The sequence below is a fragment of the Fringilla coelebs genome, assembly GCF_963513975.1.
Source record: "Fringilla coelebs genome assembly, chromosome: 1".
Lineage (NCBI taxonomy): Eukaryota > Metazoa > Chordata > Aves > Passeriformes > Fringillidae > Fringilla > Fringilla coelebs.
In genome coordinates this window covers 133,766,598-133,785,351 of record NC_140028.1, presented here as the reverse complement: position 1 = coordinate 133,785,351, position 18,754 = coordinate 133,766,598, and the positions used below count along the sequence as shown (strand labels likewise).

Below are 18,754 nucleotides of genomic sequence, written 5' to 3'. Positions count from 1 at the left end.
AAGAATGAAGACATGGGGAAGGTCTGAGGGAAGCTGGAAATCTGAGGAGTATGACTGAAGAGAAAGACCTGTTGGAAGAATTTGAGTCTACAAAGAGGAGAAACTGCTGTGAATGGACTATGGGATTTCCACAAGTGAGCAGGAAATTAATCTCTGAGCTGCAATGACCCTTTCACCAGCAAGCACCATGAAGTTACTGAGTTGTGGAAGGTTTTGTTTGTGTAGTAAGATGGTGGGAAGAAACTGGTGTCTCTCAGAGCTCCCCCTGCATTGACACTTTTGTTCCCTGCTGCAAATAATACCTGCTCTCCGCAACACTCTTGCATGTTAGTGCATGCAATGACAAGACAATTCTACCTGAGGCTATGGGATCAACCTACAAACAAATACACTTAGAGATTATTGCAGTTGGAAATATGTGCACTTAAAAATTCCTAGTCTGACTCCCACAGGAAATTACCAGAATCAGATCCTCCCATGATTGTGAAATAAATTATGGCAAATACAGAAAAACAACTGATTTGGGCTGGTTTTGAGATTTTTTTGTTAGGTTGGTTTTTTTTTTAATTGTTTGTTTGCGTTTGTGGTTTTATTTTTGTTTTTTTGTTTGTTTTTATGTTATTGTGGGTTTTGGGGTTTTTGTTTGTTTGATTGTTTTTGTTTGGGGTTTTTTTTTTTTTTTTTTTTTGTTGGTTTGGTTTGGTTTGTTTTTTCTTCCTGAAGCTAATGAGAATTCAAAGCTGAAGGTCAGAAAAAGAAAAAAAATCTTCAAGGATAAAAATTCTACTCTTGTTTTAAGTACCCTTATTGATTAATCAAAGTAATTTTAAGCACACTACATCTTGGTACAGCAAGCCTGCCAAAGAACAAGGACTATCTTGATCTTCACAACACTAAAACTTATCTGTGAATTAAAAAATAAAAGTTGCATTAAAGGAATACAAAACCTGTAACAGATTAACGTTCTGCACCATGAATGCTAGTGCTACATCTGATCTTGATGAAGTTTCACATCTTGATGAAGTATGACATCTGCTCAGTTCAGGATTTATTTGAAAAAAAGAAAGATGCTTTTCTCAGTGGAAGACCAAAGAGGCTTTGGGATGTAAAAAGTGAGGAGAAAGGGAAAAGAAAAAAAAAAAGAAAGCTCTTCTACCTTTGCTGAGGTCAAATGGAACTCTTAGAAATGTTCAGGTTTTTTCTTAGAATATTTCTAAGAAATTTGGAGAGTTTTTTCTAAGTGGGGTTGTTGATCTGGAAAATTAGATACTGTCTTAGGATTTTACATCTGATCAATATTTTATGCTTCGTAAAAGGTATCAGCAGGCAAAAGGTTACATCTTGCATTATTTATTATCTCAAAAAAAGAGGTTAATTAAATTTCTGAGTTCTTTAGAAGAAGAGGTGTGGAAAATGCTCAAAGCCCAAGGCTATACCTCAGAGGCTATTGTTCAGACAAGGTCCTATGCCTGTTTCACAGTTATTATAAAAAGATCTGATTTTGATGTCTGTTGCTGCAGTAAAAAATCATTAAACAGCAGCTCTATGATCCTTCAAAGAACTCTGCCCTGAGACCCATTTAAATCACAACTTTCACTGCTGAAAGCAGGCCCTGAAAAGCACTAGAAAAATATGTCTGCCCAGCAAAGATCCCAGAGTCACTTCAAAGTCTCATATGCTAAAAAGGAGCAATGTGATAGCACTCTGTGAGATTATAGGATGACAAATCAATAAAGTAAATCACTGCCAGAGATCTCTGACGTGAGGAATGGGTTCAGTGAAACAACACCAGGGAGCTGTGGAGTCTGGGGGAGACTGAAAGTGCATTTGTTATCTCTGCCACATTATGCTATTTGGTGCCAGCCTGGGGTAGAGGTTAGGAGGGTGGTACCAGCTCTGAGACACACGGCTTGTGACTACAGGTGGAATATTGCAGGCTACTGCTGAGTTGCTTTAATGACTCTGTGTGCATCACTCTGCCTAAATCCATCAGACTGGCTGGTTTTACAGCCAGGCACTGCCCTGCATGGCAGAGACATCCCTAGTCACACTAACCCTATATCCTTCATCGCCCTCACCTCCTAAGTGAGGAAAAACCAAGTTCTCAAAGAATTTTAAGAAAAAAAATCCTAAAAATTCACATTTGGACAATTTCACTTATATGTGTTTCTAGAAAAACAATGATTGTAGATTACAAATCCTCTGATAAACCTCTCGTCTTCACAAGATGCCAAAATGCAAGGGTGATGCTCTAACTCTTTTTTAAAGTACTTTCTTCCTTTAAAGGATACTCAAATAAATTATTCCTTCTCATCAACCCTTTGGAATGAATGCTTACATCTGGTTGCAGTATAGGAATACAATTATTTATATTCGTCCATTAACTGACAATAAGAAGATTGAAATAACTTCCTAAAGTACTCATCTGGGAAAATAAAACACACTGAATGGTATCTGCATTTACCTACAGTTGTGCATAATTGTTTGGACCTTCTATGTAAACTCTTTTTGAAAAATTATGCTTTCAATGAAAACTGATTTGTTTCCATTTAATCAGTCTCTCATTCTCAATTTGCTTGGGAATATGTTTATGTCATTGTGTCAAAATCAGGCCTAAAACAACATTGTTTGAAACAATGCCTAAAAAAATAAAAAGTGCTGTTTGAGATTCAGGAAATAGAAATAAAAAAAATTTCTTGCCCTGGGAAGTAAAATTGCTATGAAAGTTACTTTTTTCAAGTAATGCTGTATTTCACAGTATCTCCACGGATTTTCTTCAGAACTCTTGGGACTAATATTCTGTTATTCTCTCTCATTAGGCAGATGACATTTCATTGACTCAACTTCAAGTTTTAATAACAGTTCACAGGTCAGTAATGGGAGTAAATAGTTTAAAACTGTGTCCTTTTCAGAATTGTAAATACTCACTAAATAAAGGCCAATACCACTATGCAGTTATATGGGACTAAATACTAGGAAAATTTACTCTTTTGTATTAGTTTTAAAGAATTTTGCTGATATCTTAATTTTTGTCTACAAAATAAACCTTGTTTTATGTTTATTAAATTTGCAGACAGTCTACATTTTTCAGACCATGATTTCAGCAAACTCTTAAGTAAAGCGTTTAAGCAAATCTTTGAAAACTTAATGTTTTCCTCTAGTTTTATGGAGGTCAAGAAATCTGCTTTCAGGATACCTGAACCCAATGCAATCTCTAACTTCTACATTAATGTGAGAGATCGATTGTTTTTCATGCAGTCAGTGAGAAAAATCAATGTAGAAATACACATTCTATTTTATGCTGTGAGGTAGAATAAGCAGTTTCCTTAAGCCTTATTCTTGAGTGACTTCCCATAGAAGTAGGGTCAATTATATTGATTTGTGAAAATGTGATTTTAAGCTACTTGATCCTACAAATACAAATGTTCAGAATATACCAGCTGGCATCTGCAGAACCTCTGCTGCAGATTTTTAAATCCACAGCCTGGGATGGTAAAATTTAGCTCCATTAAAACTAACCAGGGAATTAGAAAATCCGCTGTGACTCATCTCTACCTGTGCTGTGGCGCCTGCTAAGTCATACATGTCTACAGGACCAACCCTCTCCTGTCTTCCCTGGGCTGATTAAAAGCAATAACAATGCCAGGGGAACAACTGTGGGGGCTCCCAGCTTCTGCTGAGAAGCAGCAGCCAGGTAAAGGCTCTGTGCTGCAGCAGCCCTGTGCTCAGGATGCAGGAGGCTGGATCCAGCTGTCTGCTGCCCTGGCCAGGTTAGGCTGCTGCTGCCACAGAATAAATGAGCCCTGGCTTTACTTGCCATGCCCTGGTCAGGACTTCTTGTTTTCCTGAATGTCCTTGTGTCCTTGCTCATTTTTAACTGGATGGAATTAATTAAATGCCTGGGCAAGGTCCACTGGAACTTCCTAATGAGATCCTGTGTGTATTGGCCTTGTTATTGTCAGCAGAGGGAGTTACTAATGACAGGTTTCACCTTCCTTATTCATCTGCATATTTGTTTTTGGAGGCTTGTTTCAAGTTTTTGAGAGAATCTTCCCCTAACAGTGCTAGATCCTAAGTTATCTTCTTAAATTAAAATGTCTACATGCAAAAGCAATTGACATTGATACCACAAAAGTTATTTTCAACAAATGGTTTTATCCTTTGTTGCTGATTTCCTTCTGCTTTTTTTTTTTTTTTTTTAGTTGCAGGGACAGCTTAAGTGGTGGTAGAAAGCTTATTTTAGATCAACAGAATAATGAAATGTATTATCACTTTCACCTAATAATTCTTGCTTGCCTCTCTATTAACATGTTAAAAAACACATAGTTTCTTCTGACTCATAAAATAAACTGAATGCTGATGAGATGCCCCACCACCAACACTGGAACAGGCACAGGGAGCATGCTGCACCTGAACTTTGAAATACCTCCTACAATGGAATTCTCTTATAACTGCCACAGTCAAGACTAGAATGTCTCAAAATCTCGCTGGAAAAAGTTTTGATTAGTTATATCTAGATCTCTTTGGGGAATATTCTGTTTGCTTTTGCACTGCTATCAAAAACCTTGTAATTTGAATTCAGATGGGTGGTGAGTTGATATTTCAGCTGCACTGAATAGCTGCACTGTCAATATCTTTTGTTTACATAAATGTTGAAGGGGTCAATTTGAAGAATACTATACATTTGCAGTTAGTTCAACAGCCCATCACTTTGACTGCATCATTATTATTCCATATACAGATGGTTTTCTTCAAAGAATATGTAGTACAATTTCAAGAGAAAAAAATCAAAACAAAGAGAAAAAATCAAAACAACAGTAACTTCAGAGAAATTCAATTAGGAAAATGTATTGATTTGCTCCAGCTGCAAACATTAACAAAAGAGGTTCATACTTGCTATAGCACTCTTTTATGACCTTTTAGTTTTATTTCTGGTTGTTGTTTATCTCATAATCTGAAATACCACTTCAGTAGTATGATAGATAATATTCTTAGACTTCCTGAAAGTGGACAAGCAATGCATATATTAAGAAATGACACTGATGCATACCATGAACTATGATTTTTCTAAAAATGGCTTTTTACCTTTTCTTACCATTTTTGTTCCACTGCGATAATTCTGGAAGATGAGAAATTTTTTCCTCATTCTGCCTCTAAAAATATTTCCTCATCTTATTGTTCATCACTTTTCCATTGCATATGCAGTCTTCACTCTCAGTTAAACTTTGAATGGATGGAATGACTTCAACCAGAGACAGTTTGCTAAGTTTTCAAACTTGAGATGGTAATTACCTTCCTAGATCATCTTATCATCTTTTATTTTCATCTAGTCACTACCTGATTTCACTGACATTAACTTTACTTTATATCCAGGGATCCTCAATCTGGAAGGAAATATCAAGGTATTGCAGTTTGAACCAGTAGGAGAAGCTTCAGTATGACTTTCCATGACTATGTATTGTTTAATTAGATTCTATTCCTACAGACAATGCTAAATAGAAACTCCAATTCAAATATGCCCTTATGGGTCCTTATAACAGCATAACATGTGATGTTAAGTTGATCTCCAAAATTCCCAGGTACAATGAAGGAAAAACTTTGTCGCCTTTACAAATTTGAACCTTTCTGGGAAAAAGAGCTGTATAAAAACATCTCAATACATATACAGTTACTTGAGGAGTGGTCTGTTGTTATTTGTAGGTTTTTGGACTAATTATTGAAAAAAGTGTCCTGATGCCAGCCAAAGGCAATGAACCCACTGTCAATGTACCCATTTTTTAATATTTCAGGCAGACATATCCTAGCTTGTATCTATAGGTACTAAAATCTATTGAAGTATTTTTTCTTTCAGGCTTTTAAATTATTTGTATATTATCCGGAATAATCCAGAGAAATAATTTTTAGCAATTTGTTTTCAAGGAAAATATATAATTTATCATTAAAGTTAAGTCAGCCAACATATGCATTGGAAATTAAAAAAAAATGTTAATGCAGTTCACCAAGACATTATTAGAGATATTGTAGGAAGGGAAGTTAACAGACCTGTGGCAAATAAATTGCACCATGGTTTATACTTGAATAACCAGAAGAGATGCACAGATACAAGTAAGCACAAACATATATTTGGTTACTGTGTCTGAAGAATGTTGATTATTAATTTCTACATAAGAATTAATTTCTAGTCTGAACCATATTATGATTTAAAAAAGGTTTTTACAAGAAGTTAATCCTTTTTAATGAACAGCAAAGAAACAGCCAATTTTTTACAAATGTCTTCTGTTTTCACTTGCAAATTACTAGACATTTTTTTTAAATAATTTTTTGGTCATCTCACATCTAGTGAAGAAAAAAATGTTTCTAAAAAAAATTTATTATACTCTGTACCCATTTATATAAAATATTTAATGCAGTCATATATTTGCATTATCCCTTTGTACATTTTGGCAATTTTTTTTTTGTCATCCCATCAGAACAATAGGTCTGTATACTGATAAATACCAATAAGGATGTCAGCAAAATATGAAAATAGCCTTTCATGGAAAAATCAGAGAAAGGTACTATATATGAAGAGGGGAAGATAAAAAGATGATTTGAAAATATTTTCTTTGGCTTTTAAGATGATTTCTCTTGGAAGAGAAATGCTAAGAGCATTAAGAGACTGGAGTAATAAAACCCAGCACAGAACCAGGAGGTGTGTGGGAGCTCTCCAGTCTGTCAGCTAAACAGAAAGGCACAGTGCTGAGGCACTCTGCAGGAGCATGAACACCCCTACAGGTATAATATATTCAAAAGACAAGGGGGGTTTTGTTACCTTAATCAGAACCTGAATATGTCCCATGACTTTTGATGACTTGAAGTACCAGAAGCTCATCACACAACTCCCACTTGATTCTTTCCATATGGAACTCTTCACATGGGCTTTTTCATTTATTAGGCTTATTGCAGTGGCCTCAAGATATAGGAAATGTCCTGAAATTAAATGATGTATTACTGAAAAACCATTTCCAAATTAGATTCCAAAACTCAGCAAAGTAAAGGCGGAGACATATGAAGAACACTTCCCTTATAAGTCTCATATTAGTCAACCTCAGCTCAGGAGAAAAAATGACCAGTTTCCATTCCTTTTGCACTTCTTATATCAGGAGTTAACTGGTGGTAGCAGCTTAAGATTTGGGTGGACTTGTGTAGAAGACTGGGAGCTCTTCCATGTTTTCTGGCTACTTTGATTACATGTCCCTGCTGAGCTGCAGTAGCTGCAATTATGACAATACATCACACAATAGCCACATCATGATTAATTTCAAGAAAAAGTCTCCTGAAAGGTAATCTTCAAAACAGCAAGTCACGCAATATAAAAACCTGTGAAACAGGAAAATAATCATGTATGTATAAATCACTAGGTATCCCTAATGCTTCATATTACCTTTGGTCATTTTTACTCTGTTTGAATATTAATGAACATATAAATTATTTAGTCAGATGAAATTGCAAAATTAGATGCCTAGAGTTAGTATTTTTCAACACTGATATGGTCCTTGAGTCTTGGATTTTTCTTTTTAATCAGAAGCATAAAAAATTCTCCTAAATTTTCAAATTTATTTTTTTCCTTTGTACAAATAAGAAATGTGTATTTGACATAAACATAAATGTATTATAAATAACACAAAAATTTTAATTGCACATCTACAAATGTCTGTATATGAATTAGGCAAAAAAAAATTTTACTTCAATAATTAATGCAGAAATAAATGGGTTCATTCTAACTTTGACACTTCCCTGGCTCAGATACAACCATAGATGTTGGCCATGGTGTTATGGGATCAGAAATCTGCTTTTTCTCCGAGGTCAAGCACATATTTAACAAGTGTAGTGGTGTATTTGTGATAATATTTTAAAAATATATATTACTGACAATGAAAATTACAGTTTTTTTCCTACATATTTTCAAGTTTTTTGGGTTTTGTTGTTCAGCAGTTTGTGTAAACATTCAGTGACTGCTATCATGTCTTTGTGCAACTCTGCTGTGAATATTTCAATTTAAGGTCAGTTCTGAGCTCAGCTTTGGTAACACCTTTGTCTGAGCTATAGGACCTTCAAAAGCAAAGTATGAAGGCACAGAGCTTGTAGCAAGAACAAGAGCAGATAACTGAGTGCTTTGGCCAAAACGAACCAGGACATGCACTAACAAAGGAGATTTGTTTCTTTAAATTTACTTATTTAACATTATCTAAAATTAAAATATGAATAGTCACTATGGGAAACTGTAAGCTTCCTGAAAATGACCTCAAGCTCCAGAGGAGTGGGATTCAGTGAGCTGAGCTAACTCACCTTTGCAAATTGCAGCCAGACCAAACGCCTCTCTCCAGTCAAATATCAAATTATCTTGCCTGACTCATATAAGAAGCAACTAAGATTCAATTTTCCTACATTAAAATTATTGTACAATGGTAATTAATATTTTTATATTGTAATACATCTAGTTCATTAAAGATGACACCCCGATTAGAGCTTTTAGAACTCCCCTGCTGCCTGTGGAGATACGAGACATTTCATGAAGACAATTATCCCTTACTTGTGAACTAACAACGTACCAGTTCTATTTCCAAGCGTGTGGTCCCTGGGAGGTCTGAGGCTTCGAGGCGAGCTGACCCCTAGCACCCAGTGGAAATTGTCAGCCAGGGAATTTTGCCAGCCACATCTGCCATTCTCAAAGGTGCAGGAAGTTCCGCATTCACTCTCGTCTGTATTATCCCCACAGTTGTCTTCAAAATCACAGCTTTGTTCTGCTCTGTAACACTTGCCATTCTGGCACTGCCTATGGCCATGTGAGCAGGAGCCTGAAAAGAGAAGAATGAGTGTGTCCTGGTGAATCACAGCGCCGTGCATCCCAGCAAGGTTACTGGAAGGTTACGTTTCAGAGAGCTTAATATTTAGGAGGAGGAGGGTGGTCCAGAGCAGTTTTATTAAAAGCCTTTGGTTCCCCTGAAGTACCAATCCATTATCAGTTTATTTCTTTTGTATTTTGTCAAGTGATTGCCTAAATAAATGACTGTTTCCCTTGTAAAGCCTCAGAGGGCAAGCTCCAGCCAGGCATTCCATCACTAACAAAGCTTTCTAGTCTGACTTAATTGCTGGCATTCTCCTTTCATGTGGTGTTGGATTGAATCATTTTATCTTAGCTGCAAAGTTGAACCTACTTAGGAGCCCTAATTTGGAAGAAAAAAACTCTTCTGTTTTAACTACAGAGGTTTGCCTTTTAATGGATTTTTTTTTATGAGTTCAGTAGGTTGATGGTGTCCTTTTTGTGCAGTCTTCCTGCCATTATTGAGGGATAATTCTACTATTGTACAGCCTAAAGACTGTAGGACTCACACACAGGATCTATTTCCAAGTTTCATGTTTTCATTTTAGATCAGTTTCTGCAGGACTCTGAATAAAATGTAGCAACTTTAGTACATTCTGTAATCAAGTGGTGAAAAACAACATTCTGAAATTGACCTCTTCCCATTCACTCTGTACATTCTCCTGTGCCAGAAATAAATGAACAAGAATAATTTTGCTCAAAAATAAGAGTATGAATATATGAGCTCAACAGACAAAATTAGAATATGTACATGTCCTAAAGTTGCAGAAGTACAGGGAGAATCTGAGTTAATTGATACGGAAAATCACATGGTGCTAAAAACGTCTTTCCATTACCACTGTATTAATTTAAAGGAGCTAAATGACATTCACATAAGGCTGGATTTTATCAAGAGGTCTGAAAAACAGATTTATTATTAGAAAGAGGATAAGAGATGGGAAGTTCAGTTGTCATGTTGGCAGCCTCCATCCTATGGCATTTGTTTCAGCCAGAATCTAAATTACAAATACTCCAAACTGAAAAAATATTGTCAGAACCCTTGTTTTCATTAAAGTGAAAAAAAGTCACTTTATTTCTAGGTATCAGCTAAATAAAACAAGCGTTAACCTCTCCTCTTCAAGTTAAAATCCTCATAATGCAATTCTTATTAAAATAAATTTTAAATACAAACATATATTGGAATATGATAGAAATATCTAGAAAGATTTCCAGGGGAATTAATAATTTTTAATTCCTAAATTCTTACCAACATAAAAATATGTACCAGGTTTACTCCAAAAGACTGTATATGATTTGGCTTTTAACAAATGCTCAGAGAAAGGAGGAAAAATCCCTGATCAAAAAGAAGCAAATAAGAATAAAAATCTGATACTGACTTTGAAAGTCAAGAACATCAGGCAAAGATCTCCAAATCTGGAGACAAGAAAAATGGGTGATCTCTGACCAGGAGAAAAAGACTTCTTTGAAGTTCAAAGCTAAAAGTTTATTAAAACATCAGTGAGAATTTTATTAGTACGCAATCTCTGAAAATGGTCCTGGTCAAAGAATGGTGCAATACCATCGATGAATCAGCCAGTGTCCATCAGAAACTTCTATCAATTTTCTTCAGAATTTCAGTCATCTGTGTTATATCCCAATAAGTGATAGAGATTTATTATAAAATTGGTGCCTAATTAAAGTGGCATATATTTTTAGGAGCTAGTTATTATAATCCTACATTTCTTTTAAGTAATTGCAGTAAGATTTTAGCATTTATTTTGTCAGCAAACTAGGAATTCAAATTTCAGGATGCAGTTCATGCCTTAAAATATTTTCCCTTGCAGTTCAATGATCAATAATTTCAATAACTATTGAATTTTGAGGTCCCTTTGTAGCATTGTTTTCAATTTCAGGTTAAAAAAAAAGCAGAGTTGAAAAGTGGAAGTCTTTGTTTCCTGAAGGAAAAACAAAAAAATCCGTCTTGAATCCTGGCATGAATGAATCTTTCCAAGCATGTGTAATGAATGATATTACACTGCCTGAGTCTGTAACGTGACTTGCTTCTGGATGTACTTCCACAGTATAGCTTCTCTTTAAATGACATTTCTAAGGCTTTAAAACTGTAGGGAAAAAAAAACTTCACCAAACAAACAAACAAACAAACAACCTTCTCTCCCCCCAGAAAACAACCCTGAACCTACATGAAAAGGAATTTTATTTCAGAGCTTTCTTTCTTCCCTATTTTTTCTTAATCTTAATTGTTCAAGCACTCTGTTATATAGATTCCTGTGAGTTTGAGAGAGGTATTTAATTGAGAGGAATTTCTCCTTAACAAAGTTCAGTAAATTTTTCCTCCAACCAGTGTTTTCTTGAAGATTATTTGTGGGCAGACTTTTTGTCCTATGTGGTAACTGCATAGACACACTAGGCTGCAGTAGAGCCTTAGGGGCTGTTAAAACCCCTTTCAGATAAATATTCTTTATCTTATCGTTATATGTATCCATCAGATAAATAACCTTTGAATTTGAGAGGATTTATACAACAGAGGAAAAGAGCTGCACCAGTAATCCTCTTGTTCATATACCCTGAGCAAAATCAACAGGTAAACCATTTATATTTTTAAACATGTTTTAAGAGAAAGATTAATCCCCTTATTTTATAAGGGTGTTTTTCTTAAATGCATTTTGAAAAAAAAAGAAATTAACCTGCAAACATCAAGAGATAAAATAAATTTTTCTTGAGGACAACCTGTCTTATTATTGAAAACTGAGGCAAAGAGGGTCTCAAGTACTCAGTCTTATCCTCCTTTTTTTCTCATATTCCCCCCTGCATCCAAGAAGGAATGGAGGTTTTCCTTGCCACTCCTTTTGCTATTAATGTATATATAAAAATATTTTATTATCCTTTCCAGAAGTGGCCAGATTATGTTCTAATTAGAATTATTATAAAGTTGTTAAATTTAATAAGTTGTTAAGCTTCTTAAACTTATTATATTTAATAGCATCGGCATCAATGTTTTCCAAACCAAAACCAAATCAAATGAATGAAATAGTTTACAGTTATTGGAATAATCCATCCATAGGTGTGAAAATCTAGAGCTGCTTCAAAATATTTTCAGAAGATTTTATTTACATTCACATGGCTAGAAGCATACCTTCTTCTAAATCAAAACTAGAGCTCCTGTAGAACCATAGTCTGGTATAGAGGCCAGAGTAATTAATCAGCAGACTAAGAGTGTGACATCCCAGGGATAGGGGCTCTCTGGATAATTTAGATCTCTGAGTTTTCCCCTGTAAAAATTACTCCATTATCCTTCTTGCTCTGAGTTGACATTACCATATGACTGAAATCTATGTGTCCTTAAAAAAATAATTTGTTAACAAGAACATCTTCCCTCCAGTATCTCACTACTACAGCCCAAGGACGCAGAGAAAATGCTTTCATCACTGTTGATGATGCATAGTAACACTGACTTGTCAGTGCAGGAATGTGAAAAATGCATCTCATTCCAAAAGCAAAGCTTTAGAAATTAAAATAATTTTTAAAGACTTTCAGATGTTGGGGTGTTGGGAAAAAAAAAAGATTTAAGAAGTTTTAGAGTATATCAGCTTTTTTTTTTGAAGGAAAAAGGTTTTATTTTCTCAAATTGAGTGCAAACATTTGGTTTTGTAAACCTTGCAAGTACTTTGACATATTGATTTTCATTCTGAACAACTGAAAGTTAGAAAAACAACAGCTTGAGTTCATTTGCAAAAGGGACTTTTAGAAGAAACTGTTAACTAAGTTACTGCCGAGCAGACGAAAACTCCAACAACCAAAACTTTCTCAATCAATTTCTTGTCTTGACCATTCCCACACACAAACACAAGGGAATTCTTTTGCAGTAATCAGATCTGATAATAATCAACCGCAGAACCAAAAAGAACCAAAAACATAAACAGTAAGGTAGGATACTGCTCAATACAATAGTCCATGACAGAGCACTGAAGAATCTTTGTTTTGTTTGTTGGTATTTTGTTATTAGAAAAGTATTGATTTTTATCAGTCACTCAATACTCTTTAAGACACACCCAATCTGTGACACATTCAATGGGTTATAACCTGGTGCTTTGCTTTCCTTAAGGTTACCAGAAGTTCTGACCTGAAGGCAAGAGGGGCTACTCAGTGCCTCTTCATACTGAGTTTACTGCATATACTGTAAGCAGGGCAATGCTAAAAACAATTATAAAGATCAAAAGATTCAGTTTCAATTGCTTAGATGCATGTGAATGTGCATTCACAAGAAATGAAAACAACAGGTTTTGATTAGATAAGGAGGCACAAAGTCTTTTCAACTCCCCCACTCTTATAGTGCTGGCATACTAATATCTTCAGTAACAGAAATAGTGCATAGTTTCCATGTTGCTTGAGTAATTCTACACCTATTATTCTATAAAACATGCTAGTAGTACATCTTAAAATGAAATTTTTAGTTACTCTCTTCAAGTGTTAAATCCCCATACTGAAAAAGAAGAGGCCTAGGCCTGGATTCATGAAAGATACATTGCAATAGCATCAACTGGTTTGCTCCTTGCCAGCAAACTGAAACAAGATATATAGTGTATGTTAATATTGTTATTCCAGTGCTAATCAGATGGTCTATGACTCCAGCATGAAGAAAAGGACAAGCAAGGAAAACTGTTGTAATAGGACACACACTTAACGAGAACTGTGACAGATCAGCTCTTTTATACAGTGTTCCCTTTCCAAAGCCATGTTGAAATTTATTACCTATCTTCTTGAGGGTGGACTTAGAAATACTAAGAGTAAAGGAATTTAGATCTAGTTTTTAAGCAAAGCTTTTCCAGAAACAAGAATATTCATCATACGCATCTACTACAGTGAGAAAGACTAAATACCAACTAAAGCGAAAGCTTAGCTCACAATCCTGTGTTTACTCTTAGCAAAAATCCAAAATAAAATTATATTGAACAAAATTTTGTGTTGCCATGCTCTGGCTCAAATAAATGAAATAGAAATCTATTTACTGCATGAATTCCTTAGTAAAGACACAGAAAAATAAATATTCCTTAGTATCAGATCCACAATCCTAAAAATATGTCAAAAATTTGCTGCATGTCCTGTAGAAGTACAACTTGAAGCTCACGTGAAATGCTGTACAGCTATAGACTGAAATCTTGCCTGAAGCAGATCAAGGTAACAGTGCTTTTATCAGAGACTGGACTGGTGCGTAACTGGTGACTTCTCCACCTTAGAGGCCAAAATGGTTTAGCTGGGACCTCTGGTTTAATGGTCCAGCTGCTATCTGATTGTTGGAGGGTAGAAGAAGGCATGATATCTGCATTTCCTGGTGCCGAGAGCAGGCTCTGGTCAGTGGTTTCATTGGCTGCATTTCTGATGGGAGAAAAGTCTGGAGATTGAATCTAAAGTATGGCTTGAAGTAAAGCAGACACCCATATATAAGAACAGTTTGAGCGTGAGAAATGGGTTGCACAAACTCTGGATAGCTGAGGTATGTTAGAAGGGAATTTCTACAAGGAGATCAATGAAAAGTTGGTTAAACAGTGAACTAAAAGCATTTTATGATCTTATAACTGAATCTGAAATGGAGGAGATCTTCACTGGCTGCACTGGAATATGTGATAGTTTCATATTCTGCACCATACCCCAAGCTGTTGACCAAAGCTTATAGTGGGAGGTGAAGCTGCAGTGCAGTGATAAATCACCTTTGTACAACTTGCCAGAGCTGCTCAGTAAATGTGACAGGCAGAAAGCACTTCCCTCAAATCCTACTCAAAGCCTGACCAACCAGCTCTAATTTAGAGTCACAGCCCTGACTCCGAGACCAGAGGACACTGTCCAGGCCAGATTTAACCTTGGTGAGAGAGGATAGTGGGCATGGAGTCCCATAACCTGAGAAACACTAGTTCCAGAACTGAAAGTATGAACAAATCTATGTTGAGAAAGCTTTCTCTGGCAAATAACGGCATGTAAAACCACATAGATTAAGCAGTGAAAAGTCTTTCTGTTATACTTCCAGAAGACCTCAGATGTTTTCTAGAAAATGGAATTTTTTTCAACATGTTAGACGCCTTGAGGTGGTCCAGTCACATCCTTAATTTGACATATAACTGTTCAATATTCAAAGAGAAAGATAACAAAATATACATCTATTATCAGCTGGGGATCTCTACTATTTATGAATGTCAACCTCTTCCCTTAAATCAGTAGTAATATTCAACAAATGTAAACTACAAAGGAAATTGCTCTGGAGAATTCTCACTTGTGTACAGATGGGATTAAAGTGAGAAAGAGCTGAAAGAAACAGTTTGCTCAGAATTTCTATAGAAAATTAAAACATTTAAACACAGCTACATTAAAACTTTTCAGACATAAATGAGTAAGGGTCAGTTGTAGGAGAAATGAAAACTGCCCAAAACTGATTAAATTGAATGTCATGACCCCTATGAATCCTCATCTGGATAAATTTCAGGATGACTGTATTTACCACCTTCATCTGAAGAGTACGTGATGATGAAAAGATTTCAGTGATGTCTTGAACAGCCTTCTGCACACATTTAAGCCTCCACTGAAGAGGTCAACAGGAAAATGAAAAATGCATTATGCTGGATGGAGGAGAAAGATATCAACAAACTCCTTAATCACACAGTATCTTGTAGAAATGTAGCTTCAATTATGTTCAGTTTTTCCCTTCCTCTGAGTTACATGTTTGTTCTCAGACACTGAAAGAAAAAGACTAAAATTTTACCTATAGAGTCAGCAAAAGTGCTTTGAGACGAGGTACTGAAAGAAACAAGAATGGCACTTGGCACTGTTATGCCAAAATATTGTTACACTGTCTCCTGGTGCCATTAAGGAATTCTGTTTCTTATCTTTATTTCCATCCAGGATGAACAATTAAGACAAAATTATTTTTTAATTCTTCTCATTTAATGTTAATCCAATCCATTACAGCCATTTATTCCTGAAAGCACTAATAACTTTATTAACTGCACCACGATTTAGCACTTGTGCACGTTTACCAGCACACTTTGAGGTAAGCAAGTAGTAGCACGTGTGTTAAGCATGTGACTGAATGTGGAAAGGACAGAATAGTTCATGGTTAGAAAAACAACCTGATGAAATTGCTTGATGCCACTTCACAGGATTTCCACAGAGCTTACCATGTGAGCTCTGCCATTCAGCCTTCCTCTGCTTGGAAAGGAAGATAAAAGAAATAAAATGAAAAGTACCAACAGTCCTGAAACCCAGAAAACAACACCACAGAAACCCCTCACATTTACCTAGCCCAAACCTTCATCTCTAATTCCAATTGAAGCTGAGTAATTTCTTAAACAACCTTTTTTTGAAGCTTTGAAAAATTCCTTGATCTACTGCTTGTCATCAGAGTGGTTCTCATGAGCAAAGTGGATATTGTTGACAAGAGAACTGCCAAAGCCTCAGCTCTGGATCTCAGTCTGCTCAGGGAATTAGTTATGAAAGTTGCCTGGGAAACTATTTTTGCAAGTGCTGGGTTCCATCAGTGCTGGTCACTTTTTAAGCATTGTCTCCTAATAAAGGCACAGAAGCAGGCAATTCCCAAATGTCAGAACTCAAGGAGGTGAAGCAGAAAGCCATCTTGGTTGGACAGGAACCTTCCCTTGGGAAAAGGGCAAAAAGAAGGTGTATGGCCAGGAGCAGCAAAGGCAGGTGACATGGGAAAAAATGCTGCTTTCAACTGTAGGGGAAAAAAAAGTGTGGCAAAAGCTCAGCTGAGCAGAGCTGTCGGGGGGCAATAAAAAGAGTTTTAAAAAATATATTAACAGCACATGACCCGCTACAGGACAAGGATGGTGTCCTCACAAACAGGGACAGAGACAAGGCAGAGGTGTTTAACACATTCATTGCCTCTCATCTTCAACATGGATGATGGACCAAGGGGCTGATCTGATTTTGAGCAAAAAATGATTGTGGTCCTTCCATAGTCGAGAATGTGTAATAAATTTTTACAGTTAACAGTCTTTATACCTCTTATTTGTGTATTAACATTGTTTATCTTAACACTAAACAGCATCCAGGTACATCTTGGGATAGTTAGGTACCTTGTGAAAGCTAAAATAGCATTTTTACTTGGAAGTCATATTCTGTTGAAAAATTTGAGATCAAAATAAATCAGAGAATGAAAATGAAGCTGTGCAGTGAGTTGCCTGAAATCTTTCATGATATAAATCACAAAGTAAAAACTGAACTTGCAAATAAAGTTTACAAATATTTTGTTCAAAATCATGTTTTTCTTTGTCTACAGTACATCATATTGAAAATGTAAATTCCTAACTAGTAATGTAAAATGCAGTCCAAAGTGACTATTGATAAGCATGTACTTAAAAAACATTTGAGTTAGATCTTGTTTCCTACAGTTAGAGGAGGAGGATAAAGAACCACACTTGTCTTCAGTCTTAAGCCCATATAAAAATTTTGTTCCAGGCTGTCTGGCAAATTCAAGTGCCCAGCAAAGGTGTATTGCACTGAAGAAAAAATAGGACTAGATTTTGTGAAATATAAATTTTTTTTCAGATAATGTTTGCTGCTGCTAGACTTAATAGTAGTAAAATCCTATAATTCTGAGACTCCTCTGTAGTGCGACGTCATTTCTCTACTTTTAGGTGTGTGAGAAAAGAAAAGTCATTACAGACAAGAAAGAACTTTTTACCTAGTTCTTGGAATGCAGAGAGCAGAATTAGAGCTTTCATGCTCCCAGTTCACCCAAAGGAAGGCCAGCTCTGAATCAGGAATATGTAACACATAGACACATCTCATAATGAGAGCCAATAATGACTAGCACTGGTGGTCCTGAGAAAGCTCAGATTTTACTTAGTTCTCCCAGTAGAGAGAAAATGAAAGAAAAGGGCTCTTTAAGAGGGTTCTCCTTTATAAATATAGTACCAGAAATTCCTCTTACAATTTTTGGAGCAGTTTGGTTACAAAAGCTATTCCCAAATCCCAGCTACTCATTGCCAAAAGGAATTACCAACTCATAGTATGAATGTAGATATAAATACCTGCCCTCACCTGCTGCTCAGAGACTCTCATCAAACTGCCAGCACTGAAATTCTTTCCTCCTGACCTTATGCTTATTTGGATGCCTACTCTGGGACACCTTTATCAGAAACAACTCCATGGAGACCCAAAAGCTAAAGAAAGTTTTGAAGATGTTAAACAGTTTTGTGAAACAGAAAAACAAGGGCTGACAATGCCCTACCTCCAAGGACCTTAGATGACATTAATCATGTTCTGAGATGACATTAATCACATTCTGTCTGCCAGTTTCTAGAGTTGTAATCAGTTATGGGCCCAGTTCAGGCTCTCCTCACATCTGACTACTGATCCAAAGAATTTGTGGGATTAAATTTCACTATTATGTCTGAGAATAACTAGGGGAAAAGTTTTGTTTCTTTGATAAAATTATAATAAAGTATGGGAAATGTCTTCAAATTATATGCATTTTATTGTATATTCAAATGTTGTGGTTAGTTATGGACTGAAATATATCCCAAATCTCCAGAGAATAGTGGGAAAAAAAAATTGATTCCCCTAAAATTACAGCCCATTCTAAATTTTTGCTATTATTCTCTAAATTAGACCGGTAAAATATATGTGATTTTCTTTTTTAGTTTAGCAAATGGGCACATTGTTTTCAAACCATTATACAACCTGGAAAGGTTAGAGCTCGAAATAAAAGGAGATAGATCAGAATCCAAGCTACAGATAAGCAAAAAGAATCAGAAGAAACTGTGGAATTAAAAAGGTGATGCAAGATATTTCCAGTTAAATTGATAAAGTACAGTGATAAAGTACAATTTGTGTAACGTTAGACAGATTTGGAATTTAATTTGAGAAAGCTCAATAGAATTA

General features: G+C 35.7%; 1 protein-coding gene across 1 annotated transcript in view; it reads right to left on the bottom strand.

Moving 5' to 3' along the window:
* The window catches only part of MALRD1 (MAM and LDL receptor class A domain containing 1), a gene marked incomplete at both ends in the record, with an annotated part of 238,466 nt that overhangs the window by 107,642 nt on the left and 112,070 nt on the right, over positions 1 to 18,754 (bottom strand). Inside the window, 2 exons of the mRNA XM_084210137.1 lie at positions 6,812 to 6,969; positions 8,592 to 8,837. Coding sequence (XP_084066263.1) covers positions 6,812 to 6,969; positions 8,592 to 8,837 — 404 coding nt within the window. The remainder of the gene's footprint in view (positions 1 to 6,811; positions 6,970 to 8,591; positions 8,838 to 18,754) is intronic.